Here is a 13,099-nt window from a genome sequence, read left to right as displayed (position 1 = left end):
TAAATTTCTCATAAAATTAGTTTTCAGATTTTAATGTTGGTAGCCAATATTATTTTAAAGACGAAATCTTTGATTTACAATTGTATACAATTTAAAACAGTATGTTAAAAAAGCTATCTCTAAGTGTGCACGTGTAACAGTCCTGTCTTGTTTGTTGTTGTCATGGTGATGGTTTTCAAGACGTACAAGTGCTGTTTTTTCTTCTCTCTTTACATGTTGAGACTCTTACAGTCGTGACTTGAAACAATATCATGTTGTATTTGTTTTTAATGAGAAATATTACTGTCTTGTGTAATGTGATTGTCTGGAATGTTGTGCTATGTACTTGTGTGTGTTTTACTGCTGACTTGTTTTCTAGATGAAGTGGTATCAGATATGTTTTCAACATTGTCTGAAGTGGTCCTCTTTAAGAGATTTTAAACTTTTTTGTTGTTGTTGTTGTCTCATTTTTATGAAGAATTTTATGAAACCCTGAACACATTTTTGTTTCATTTTAAGTTTGTATACTGCACAGTGTGTTGCCTCTTGGAATCTTTGAACAAAATATATACTTTTTTCTCCTAAGTTTATGAACTGCTGAAATGTATTTTTTTTTTCTTCAGATAAGGCTACAATGATATGTGAAATTGTTGTTTGATAATTTGAATATTGATGTATAATTTGAGGATTTAAACTGAAACACAAGGGCTCACAGTGGTCATATGTTCATTTTTATTCCTTATTTTTAATTCTTTTAATTTCCACTCTTTATTGTCTTACACCACCATGCTTTGTGAAGTTATTTAAAATTTAACCCCTGTTTTATTTCCCGTCCTATTCCTTAAAGTCTACTAAAGGGCAAGGTGCTGCAGAGGTAAGATGAAGACAAGATGATGCTATTTTTATTTAATACAAGGTTCAAAATCAACAGTTGATCCAGGGAGACCCCAGGGGAGAGGGGGGCACTTAGCAGCCAGGGTTTACCTTCACTTTTATCTTCCTGAAAAATGCTCAGACATACGTACATGTACTGTTTATTCTCATTTGGCAAGAAAAAAATTCAAATGTTGTTCTTGTTTATTGTATCCAATTCAAAATGTAACATAAAAGTATGCATTTTTGGCAAAATTCAGCAAAGTTTAGTGGAATAAATATTTTGGCTAGAAAGAAATTTTATTATCTTTTGATGAGTGCAATTGTTGCCATGGCAACTATCAAAAGTGTCATTCTGGATCTGCTGTTGAGTCGTCTTTGGCCAGTTTGTTTATTGGTCTAGTTTTAGGTTCAAACTGCTTTTTGTGTTTTTCCAAGGTGAAAATGAAATATGACAAAGCAGAATGGTTTTTGGTGGAAAATATTTATTATTTTCAGCTTAGTTCTAAAACAGATGTTGCAGAGGTAAAATTCATCATAAAAATGAAGTAATTATTATGGTCAAAAATTAAAGCGAATTATATAAATTTGCTGCAGAAGTCATATTTCATTCTATGAAGAACTATAGCCATGCTTCTGATAATGGTCATATCTGCCATCTTGATGAATGTCACAGCTTTAGATTGTGAATTGTTGATTCTACACTCTTACCAAAGCTTTTTAAAAGTAGAAATCAACAGTTTGGATTTGTCTAAGGATAAAGTTACTTATTGTGTTAACTGCAAAGCTGAACTAAAAAATTTAGTCTTAAGCAAAGTTCTTATTTGAAACTACTAGTATTCTTTGTTCATGCGGGCTGTTTGACTATTCCCAAGAAGGTCAAAGGTAAAAAATATGGTCACAATATTATTGTCAGTTCGAAAACTGCATGATTGGTGAGATTTTTAAAAACTGAATATGCATATCCAGTGACATGTTGTCACTTTTTCTGCATCTGAAGCTGTGACATAAGTATAGGTGGCAGTGCAGTGCAGTCCCAGGGTTGAATTTTTCATTGTATTTAATTGTTTTTATAGGCACTTTGTTATGGTGTCTTAATTTTGTTTTATTGTTCATTATTTACTTTGTTGGATAGACTTTTTCTTTGCATGTAAGGGAATGTTGAAACAAAGTCCTGGCATGTAAAAAAATTCTCTTTTTTTATGCTGGATTGTTGTTCTTTCTCTCTTCTTAAGCTTGGACAGGTGGTTTTTTGGTTGTGGTTTCAAAATGTTAGAAATTATTAACAGGGTTGCCAATGCCGTGCATTACAACGTATTCTACACAATTTATATAGTCAATTATTACTTGATACTTTGATAAAATGGCCCAGCATATAGCTTGCAATTCCAGTTGGGGGTCTTTTTTTCGAAAAAAAAGTGCACTTTTTTTATATGTTCTAAGTTAATAAGAGATCAACTTTTAATTCAAAGCACACATTTTCTGGTCAAAAGGGGTATCTCTTTTGACCCCCCTGAACCTGGCTTCCTGCTTACAGATCTGAATGGAAACAAGACCTTCTACTATATACATGCTGAGTACAGAAAGGAAGGCAGCCCTTGTTAATTTATACATTGGTTTTTTTTTTTTTTTTTTTTTTTTTTTTTTTTTTTTTTTTTCTCGAAAAATTTAATAAAAATTTAATCAGAATTGCTTGAATACAATGCATGGATGCTCTCTGATAATTGGATCTTTGTAATTTGCCATCTTTGAATTTCTGTCCCCAACCATTTTGAGCTTGTATCTGGTAATGAAAAAGTTATTTTGATCCTATTCTGAAAAAAAAAAAAGGTGGATGGGTGGGAGAGAGAAATGGATGTGTCATTTGGAAAGAAAATATTGAAATCTTCAGATTATTGTCCAGATTTCAGATTTTTTAAAAGCTTAGGGCTCCTTTTTTTTACAATATCATAACAAAGATATGTATATGTTTACCATGCTTTTTATTGATTTTGTCAGTGTTGCTACCAAGTATGGTAATTACTCTTAATCACATCCCAGAGAAAGCAATTATGTTTTTATCACATAAACAATAATGCTTTCATTAAATATCTGAACTTGATGATTTAAAGGGTCTAGAAATGGAGTTCGTTTCATGTCTAAGACTATACTTTTATGAGTAAGTGAAAATGACCAAAAAAAAGACTAAAAAGTGATATGTTTAAAGTCAGATATTCTAAGTATTGAGTAATTACCATGCACAGAAGGCAGATGTGTGGTTTATGGCTGTTGCACATCTGTTCAGTTATTGCATATTGTGGATGTGTTGTAGAAGGGGCATTTGGAGCATCCTGGTATGATACGCCACCTATAGCTTGGTGCACAAACAAGACTGCATCAGAAAAACAAACAATTAACACAAACAAACAACACAAAACAAAACAAAAAAAAAATTAATTCAAATACCTCACAAACAACAACAGACAAACAAATAAAGATGTTCCTTTCATTTACAGAATCATAGAATCTGGTGCTTGGTACTGCTTCTTATTTCTTTATTTATACTTGATATTTGACCTCATAACTTGTATTCCTTTTACTCCCCTGTTCCCGCTGGGCTCTCTGACTGGTAGATCTAAGAAAACCACTCTTTATAATTGTAATTTGTCCATCCAAGGATGAAATTTATAAAATACAGAATCCCGTGAACTGGATAATTATTCAATATCAATATGAAGTAATTAACATGTTCCTAAAATCCTTACTAGTCAAATTGGCCTTAGTTACTGGAAAATCCAATACTTGACAAGTCTATTACTAAATCTACCAGTCAGTTACCTTGGAGCAGTGGTTGGTGTTGCAGATGTTAGTTCAGGAGCTTTGGTGGATGTTTTGTTTTTGTGACATTTTATTGATATCCTTACAAATTGCACATGTCTGTGTTTTTATTGCACGTCTGCAGGTTGTTTCTTTGTGACCCATTTGAAATTTTTGCAGCATGTAGAACAGTTACGAGTACTTACAAATCTGCTTGAAGATTGGAGAGGAGACTAATACACATATTCAGTATTATTTTCTAGTGCTAACCCCAAGAGTCAAGATTTTCGTAAAATGGTCGGGAATGTGGTGAAGGAAAACGCAGCCCCCATGACGTATGGTGTTCTTGATGTGTTGCAGGAGCAGGTAAATTGGCTTGTCATGTCTGTCATGATGGGCCACAACTAAAGCCATTTAAAGCTGTTGTCCTATCTATAGTAATACACTGTATGTGGCATTAGGTGTGATACACACTATTCAGCTAATGCAATGTGTCATCTGTTTTTTAACTTACAGGGTTTATTGTACTGTCTTTGCAAAATATAGTAAATGCGTAATTATATAAAATGATAGTGCATTTAAAGTAAGATTAAATCACTTGACATAATCATTTCAAATGAATTTCCAATAAAAAATTTAAAATAGTATTTCAGAAGGCAATCTGTTACCTTTAAGAAAATTTTTGTCACATTTAATGCAGGATACATTTGAAAGCACACAAATTTCAAACACGCAATCATTTCCCCCCCAGAAACTGGTCTGTTCCCCAGCAATGACCTACTTCTTTGGCACAATGTGGAAACAGCAGAAGATGTTACTGCGCGGGGACTCTGAGGGGAGAATCGTGGTCTGGTGCATACCTGAGGTGACAGAGCAGCAGATGACACTGGTGAGACAGGAGAGTTTTGATAGACTGCCAGGTAACTGAGGGGGCTTATGTACAGAAATTGATTGTGATTAAATCAGACTCAAGAGATGAATGGTGATTTGAAATCAGTTTTTTTTTTAAACAAAATCTAGGTCTATTTCTAACAGTATCTGTCAGAAGCTAGCAGTATGATCACATTGCTGCATGTACCTCCTGGCTGGTCACTGATGTTAATAAAATTGTAATTATACCCTTGGCAAAATATCAGGCCTGCTGCAAATTTGCTGCAAACTGCAATTCCTTCTTGCAAGTTTGCAGCAGATTTGCTTCAGTATAGTTGCAAATTAGCAACAAGAATTTTTTTCTTGCAAACCCGTTGCTGCAAATGCTTCCATTTTGCAAAGGGTAATGACACATACAATTTACATCTGGGCCAGATGAACATTCAACTAAACAGACTGATTGGGTTCTACAAATTGAAATAAAATTTTCAAACAAACATATAAACGTACATTTGTTTGGAAGATTTTTGAGGTGAAATGAAGTATTTAAGAGTGATGTTTTCTAAACTTTCAGCTGTCCACCCCAAGGCCAGCTTGACCCTCCAGGAGGCTTGGGACTCACTGGACACTTCTCCTGTGGGGATACTGGACTTACTGGTCAGTGGGGGTCATCTGGGGTGAGAGAGAGAGAGAGAGGTGGAAATGTCTGTGTGTGTGGTGTGTATATGTGTGTTTGAGAGAGAGTTATATACAGCGAAAAAGATAGCAAGAGAAAGAAGGGGAGAGAGAGTAGAAGAGAGAATGACAGAGAGAGAGGGCTGTGTGTGTGTGTATATGCATGTGTGTGTATATGAGTGTGTGAGAGAGTGTGTGTCATAAGTGTAAGAAAAAGAGAGTGAAGGGTGTGTATATATGAAAGAGAGGAGGGGAGGGTCAAGAAAGAAAGAGAGAGGGAGCACGACAGACAGAAGCATATCATATATACTGTATACATATACAGTTTCATTACTATTCTCCCACGGTTCCAGTCTAATGAAGGAGAGAAGCCCCAGCAGATCACAGCCACCATTTACATCCCCTCCCAGGGACGGCTGGTGTGTGGGCGGGAGGATGGTTCCATCGTCATTGTCCCCGCCACACAGAGTGTTATCATGCAACTTCTGGACTCCAAACACAAGATCAAACATGGTCAGTTTAACACCATGGTGATCTGATACAACCCCAAAATTATAATTAGTCAGAAAACACATAGATAAGAGAGCAAGTTAAAAGATGAAGAAGAAAAGAGAAAGATTCTGTAGAGCTGAAAAAATAACTTATGTTATAAAGAAGCATTAATATTGGAGTGATTATTTCTCGACAGGTATTTTTAAAATCTAGTATTTGAAAGACATATGTTAATCACTTTAAATGAACCAACATTGAATACCTGGTTAAATAAGATAAATGTTTCTTATCATCTCAGACCATGCTGTCCACAAGGTACTAGATGGACACAAGGGCCGAGTGACTGCCCTGTTGTACCCATTCAACGACGGAGCACGCTACGAGCCCCAGCATCTTGTCTCCGGCGGAGCAGACTTCTGTGTATTTCTATGGGACATTTACACTGGGATCAAGCTCCACACATTTACTGTCCATGGTGGAGAGATTACACAGCTTATGGTGCCTCCAGATGGCTGTAATGTAAGAACTATGGCATCTCCATCTTCCCAGTTTACTTTTGCTTGTTTGCTACTGAATCAGATGAAATATATAATAATAAAATAAGAGCAATTTTGAAGGTTGCAATTTGACATTGCTTGGTGTGGCTAATAAGACTAGTCTGTGATGATGATCTAAATATTTTCAACTTCATTTAAGTGGTTCAGCACCTTTAACAAGATTTTGAGTGTCATTACTCTTTTAATTTTATAGAATCTTTTTTTAGCCTGTTGATAGTAAAAGAGACCATTCAGAATAATAAGAGCCGAGTGCTAGCCTCTCACACAACTCCCCAAGCATCATCCCTCTACCGGTTGAATGGAGCCGAGATTTAATTACTGTGCCCCTGCAGGGATGACTCGTGGTGAGCCGTGTGAGAGGCGGAGAGGCCATTACAGGATTAAGCAGTCTTCCTTTCATGTAGGTCTGCAATATTTAGGTCTTGGCCTAGCTAGCACTCGGCTCTTCTCATTCTTATTAGCCTCATAGTATAAATATTGCTTGCTCCAATAGGCTCGTATACAACCCTGCATCTGCTCAGTGGCAAGTGACCATTCTGTGGCTCTCCTGAGTTTGAAGGAAAGAAAATGTATCACGATGGCAAGCCGCCACATGTTTCCAGTGCAGACCATCAAGTGGCGCCCCCTGGATGACTTCATGGTGGTAGGCTGCACAGACGGCACAGTGTATGTGTGGCAGATGGAAACAGGTCAGAGAGTAGCTGGGAGGAACTTCCTTTAAATAACATTAAACATTATTATACGAGAAATAATTGTATTTATAATTATAATGATAATAGAGTTATTATACAATATTACGTTTATAATATTGAAAATTGTTGTAATTTTGAAAAGTAAATGTTGGAATAATTTTTTGGTAAGAAGTAATTATGATAAATCTGTAGTTTATATGACAGAGTTGAATGTTTCATAAAAAATTACTTTTAAATATTAATCATAGTATTGTCATGTAAGCCCTTATTTTGTCATACATTATGGCACAGAAGTCATCTAGTTGATGCTTACGTTTTAGCTGTTGATAAAACTTCAATAAATACAGCAAATCACCTTTTAAATATGACACAAATTTGACAGATAAATCTTGTAGGACCAAAAATTAATTCAAAATTACAATGACAAAACAGGCACCTGAACTTATTTTGTAATTCTCTGTATCCTGTAGGTCACCTAGACCGTGTTGTCCATGGTACCACAGCTGTGGACATCCTTCACGCTTGCGACGAGATGATGAAGGCGGAGGGTCACTCTGTGCACCACAGTGAGTCTCTGGTCAACCCCACCATCAGCATAGCTCAGGCGTTCAGGAGGAGAAACCTGGCCACCTTCAAGAACTTAGCCGAGCAGAAATTTAAGGTAGGTGTTTATCTGTGATGTCAAAAATCAATATTTAGAAACGTACAGTCATTTGGCCTATAAGATATGGATAAATGAAATATGAGTTCCTGATGTTATTTGAGAAATTTGGTATCATTGTATTGCAGATGCAAAGGATTTAAACTTGCACATGTCATACATGAAATTCCTTTTCAACTCAAACAGCTGAATCAGATAAGATTGCTAGTTTTACTGACATGAGTCATATATTGAGAGTTACTCTGACAAAGCTTACATTCATTTTTGTGATGTTACATTTTGTAACATTGTGACACATTTTGTTATTGCATTTATAACACATTTTGCTATTACATTTAATGCATGTTTTGTTACCTTTATAGCAGATTTTGTTAAATTTATAACACATTTTGTTACATTTTAGCACATTTTGTGGAATAACAATATTTTTCTTCTCTCCCAGCAGATCAACCAGCCAGGCTCAGATCCTACCCGTAATCGTCCTGACCTCAGTGGTAAAACACAGGCCTTCCCCATGATGATACAGGGCATCAAAGCCAACCTCAGAGACCCTGAGTCACATGTTCTCTTCTTTGATACAGAGGCTCTCATAGGTTAGTTTTACTCTTTGATTTGAAACAGAGGCTCTCATAGGACAGTTTATTTCTTTGATTTGAAAGATACATGTAGGCTCTCATAGGTCAGTTTTACTCTTTGATTTGAGACAGAGGCTCTCACAGGTCAGTTTTTCTCTTTGGATTGAAACAGACTACCATAGGTCAGTTTTAACCCATTAAGAATTTTACCATGCAATGGAGTCCTACCACAGTGCTGCAAATTTGCAGAGATCTAAATGCTTTCTTGCACACTTGCCACAAAGAATAAATGCTCTAACTTGCAAATTTGCTGCAAATTTTTCATGTTTGCTAAGGCAATTGTATAATTGAGTCATTCTCACAGATACTATAATTATTTTTCATCATTAAATGTTTTTCTCTAATTATGGCAATCAAGAAGAATAAAAGCCCTCTCAAGTGCAATTTACTAGCAAAATGTGGCTCTGTTCTCTTAGATATTGTTTGAAACTTTCAGTACAATTACTAAGTGATGAATATGCAGCCATGTCTCCAGGCACCATGGAGGCGCACGGTATAAAGACCATATCCCAGCATTCTCAGTCAGAGCAGAAGACGGGCACTGATGAAATAAAGCAGAAATTTGAAGGTTTGTTGTTTGAATTATGATGATTGTTTTAGTTTCTGTGAAGAGCATTAGTAAAACTGTATATAATTAGTAAAATATGGAAGTCATTATTGTTAAATATGATGAATTTGACAATTTCTTTGAAGGTTTTCAATGACATGGTCATTCTTGAACTTTGGAGGTCTTTTATTGTTTTATAATGAATTTGATAATTTCTTTGAAGATCAGAAATGAATATGATAGATTTTGTATGTTAGTGGTTAATTTGATTGAGATATTTCAGAAAACAATTCACAGCTACTTAAAAATAAAAAACATTTTGATTATTTTGATATCAATTAAGTTTCAATGAAATTGCTGTCTGCTAGACTATATGATTGTTTTTTAGTGCACACAATTTTAAACTTGTGCTTTGCTTTCATGTTATAGTTGCTTTTATTTATTATAAGATTGTCTATCAGCTTTTAGGCTTTTTGCTTTGGCAAGTAGTTTTTATTTTATTGAAGTTTTAGAGTGTTGATGATGATAGGCAGTGATGTCAAATAAACTAATGCTTCATTTGTCAACAATTTAGAGCACCCATTAGCTTCTATGCCCTTGCTTTACTTCTGTTATATTTTGTAGCAGTTTCTGAATTAGCCTCATTTCACCACATCATGGTGCTGGCGGCACCGTTCCTGCAGGGCTATTGGCCGTGTGGTGAGACCGCGTGCTGTGAACCCCGTCAGCATGGTGTACAGTTCTCCATTATGTGAAAATATCCACTGTTTTAGTTAGCCATGATATGAAATACCTGTTATATTAAGTTATCAATTATATAAAGATATCCATGAAATAAGTTATCCATAATATTTTATTTATTCTTGCTCTTTACCCCACCAGCATGTTTCTTAAAGTTATCAAAAATATTATGTTCAGCTTACCAGGTATCGATGGTAAAAAGTTCAGTGATGTATATAGTTAATATCCAAGATAAACACTTATCCATGATTAAAAAATCATGCATGATATAAAGTTCCCTGTCATATGATTTATTAAAAATTTTCTGTTTTTCCCCCAAATATTGAACTTCATTATAGTATTTTATACAACAAAAAAGTTTTACTTATTTAAACCATTTACTGCTGTTTTAGGAGATAAAAGTCAACCATTTGATATTTCATAAATGTAATTTTTTTAATGTAATATATTGTTGTGATGGTACAAAAATAAATAAATAAATAAAAAAAATCTGTCAAAATGCTTGTAATGTTTTAGAATCTGCATGCAGGCCATAACACTGTGTTTATGAACATAAGTGTGGTCCAAGTTGTTATATAATTTGTCACTATAATAGAAGCGTTTACTATTTATATCGTATGAGCATGATATTATTTCTCATATCAGGAATATAAAATGCCATTTTGCTTATATTGTATGTTTGTGTGTGTTTGCACAAGGAGTTATAACAGAAGGAGATTACATGCGTGGGGGCGGAGCCCGTATTACGGTCTCTCATTGGTCGGAATGAATAGAACCCAGAGAACAATGGATGCCTATCTCTGTTACGCTTAATTGTTACTCTCGTTTAAATCTCGTTTGCTAGTATCTGTGCCTTCGTCTGTTGATTTTTGAGGACAGAAACAGAAACGGAGTCCCAAGTTTCTAAAAAATGAGAGAAATACAGAATTTATATGATAGTACGTTGGACAAGGTTTTCAAAAAACAGGTAAGTGCTTTTAAATGCATAACTACACGAAATATGAAGATAAATTGCAACTTTTATGTCGTAGGGTCTCACTGTGTAAGTGTCCAGCTACACGTTGATCTCGCGAGGTGGTGTGTGGAGAATAAATATTGCACGAAAAATATTTCCCACTCATAACAAGTGCCTATAAATATAGTATCAGATGAAGAAAGTTTGGTCTTTATACAGTTGCAATTGTTAAGTAATTTGTGGCAATAGCAAAGAATAAAACTTAGGTGCACTTTCAGTAGCCGAATAACAAGCAGATGCTTAAGCCGCCATCTTGTTAATATTTCGAAAATAAAATTACTCCAAAAGACATTTTCCTCCTACTTTTTGAAACTTGTGTCCCATGACAGTCATAAAATTTAACTAATTGTTATGTGTGCAACACACTTGCTTGAGCAGTATTGTTTTTTTTTTTTGCGATTTTACATGTGGTCTAGCTTGGATACGACAATTGACAATTTTCATGAGTTCCGATCAAAAAGTGTTACGCTTGTTACGGCCAAAAGCCTTACCGCTTTTTGTACTTTTCAAATGCAAGATTATAAAAAAAATTGGTGTGTTTAGATTCTTGAACATCTTGGTCGTGGCGTGGTGTATATTGCATGGATACTGCTCCAATATTTCTTGAAAAAAATAACCTGATTTGTTCAGAATACCAATTTTTTACTCTAGTGTTATGGGTAAATGTACAATTTTGGCCTTTACCTTTTTCATGTTTAAATCTAAAAAGACTTATCATGACAGTTGGTCATCATTTTTCTTCTCACCATGGTGGGTGGCTTTGGAGTGGTAACTTTGTTGTTAAAGTAAAGTGCTCAGTTTTTTTGACTGGAAAATTTTGCCTCCACCCAGCATTTTCCATCATGGCGGTCTAACAGGAAGTTTGACTTCACAGTGTCTTTGGTATAGTTATTTTTAACTTATTTAGTCTTCTTTTTACATATATATGTTTTAATTCATATTAAACCTTTGAAAAAAGAACACACATGAATCCTGGTGCTTTTTAATTTAAAGTCTTAAGGTTTTAAGTTCACCTAGGCTCCACCAATTACTTTACCTGTTATCTCACTACACATCTCTCTTTGAGTCAAGGTGTGTAAGACACACCTTATTGTGTAAGACACCTCTATAATTAAGGGGTACTTGCTTCTCTACTTAAATTATACTTCACTACTTTGGTATGTTAGGTGGCAAGCTTGGATGTTTCAGTTCATTTTAAGAAAGAAGCTTTGCCTTGGTGGTTACAAAAGAATAGAACTCTATTAAGGTTTATTCATTACTTGAAATTAAATATTTCATCTTGTAGTGTTGAAACAGAAATTCTCTCAAAATTGATAATGAATTTGACATGCATATCTTAACACTACTCAAGTTTTTTTTTCTATTATAGATTTTGGAGAAGGCTGCATTGAATATATGAATTATGGTCAGGCTGGAAAAAATTAAAAAATGTCAATGAAAAAAGGAGGTCAGTGTGTCTGGGGTAAGTTACTTTTGTCATAATGCCTAAGATGCATTAAACATTCACTAACAACAGTACCCTTTTTAATTTTCTTTTCAAAATACAACAACCTTGGGCATTTTCCTTTTAGCAACCAGCCTCTCTGAAATCCCCTTTTTGTCCTGTCAGAAGAGTAGGAACCAGGGCAGATTTAAATAATTTCTTGTAATAAGTACAATTTCTTTCAATTTCTTGGGGTTATTAGCTTGTGATCATGAATCTTGATGTTCTGTATAAATTTAGTTGTAAATTGTTCATTTATGTGGTGAACATTACTTCAGTCAAGTCATAACAAGACACATTAAACTTCACTGCGTAATTCCATAATGTCTACATGGATACTAGTAGTTCATAATGCTATTATTATGTTTTTTTTTTCTTACCTACAGGTTTCTCTCTTTTCTGAGTGGCATGGCATTAGCAAGGCAGAAGAAAAGGCCCTGAAGAAATTCTTACTTGAGTTGTCCTATTTGCACCCTGAGCTTCAGAGCTAACTTGACAGTAACCTTTTCACTGTAGCCTATCTCCATCGTGTCAAGTAACCTCTGACCAGATTCGAGTGCCCCCGCCGCCCGCCAATCAAATTTAAAGCCCGCACTCAATGACTCATTGAACGATCTAGCCAATGAACGCGAACGAGTCAAAGCGCGCTTTGTTCAAATCCGGACCAATTAAAGATAAGGCTGAATATCAGGGACTTGCCGTAACCTGTGGGCAGCACGCAAAATACGTCATCCCTCAGTAGATAATGATGCAGGGCATCATACTGCTCTGGTTTCAATTCCGATATACTCCATGCTTTCTTTGTGTACGGTTATGCACTCGGAACTACTCGGATGTCTCCGCACTCGACAATAACTAGTATGTTGTTAGTATGGAGCTTGCGGAATCAGCCGAGGATTGCCGATTGACGATCAACCAATCAGCGTTTTCACCAAACTTTGGTGAAAAATTTTGAAACATGGATTCGATTGGCTTATATAAAATAGGTCAAACTATTTTCGTCAGAGGTTACTTGACACGATGGAGATAGGCTACAGTGAAAAGGTTAGTGTCAAGTTAGCTCTGAAGCTCAGGGTGCCTATT

The 13,099-nt window shown here is 35.3% G+C and overlaps 1 protein-coding gene across 13 annotated transcripts in view; it reads left to right on the top strand.

Moving 5' to 3' along the window:
- Window positions 1-13,099, top strand: part of LOC106171579 (WD repeat-containing protein 7-like) — a 51,599-nt gene that overhangs the window by 12,100 nt on the left and 26,400 nt on the right. For 10 of the 13 annotated variants that reach the window (XM_087011118.1, XM_087011109.1, XM_087011117.1 and 7 more), the window contains 10 exons: window positions 827-853; window positions 3,912-4,014; window positions 4,400-4,568; window positions 5,093-5,175; window positions 5,547-5,706; window positions 5,984-6,204; window positions 6,736-6,931; window positions 7,405-7,595; window positions 8,038-8,188; window positions 8,667-8,798. In XM_087011118.1, the coding sequence (XP_086867244.1) occupies window positions 827-853; window positions 3,912-4,014; window positions 4,400-4,568; window positions 5,093-5,175; window positions 5,547-5,706; window positions 5,984-6,204; window positions 6,736-6,931; window positions 7,405-7,595; window positions 8,038-8,188; window positions 8,667-8,798 (1,433 nt within the window). The remainder of the gene's footprint in view (window positions 1-826; window positions 854-3,911; window positions 4,015-4,399; window positions 4,569-5,092; window positions 5,176-5,546; window positions 5,707-5,983; window positions 6,205-6,735; window positions 6,932-7,404; window positions 7,596-8,037; window positions 8,189-8,666; window positions 8,799-13,099) is intronic. The other 3 variants (XM_087011113.1, XM_087011108.1, XM_087011106.1) reach the window with 2 other exon arrangements.

The sequence above is a fragment of the Lingula anatina genome, chromosome 4 (assembly GCF_051362555.1).
Source record: "Lingula anatina isolate TDL-2025a chromosome 4, LinAna3.0, whole genome shotgun sequence".
In the NCBI taxonomy this organism is placed as follows: Eukaryota; Metazoa; Brachiopoda; class Lingulata; order Lingulida; family Lingulidae; genus Lingula; species Lingula anatina.
Note: the sequence above shows the minus strand (reverse complement) of the source record. Positions and strands in the feature narration are given on the sequence as shown.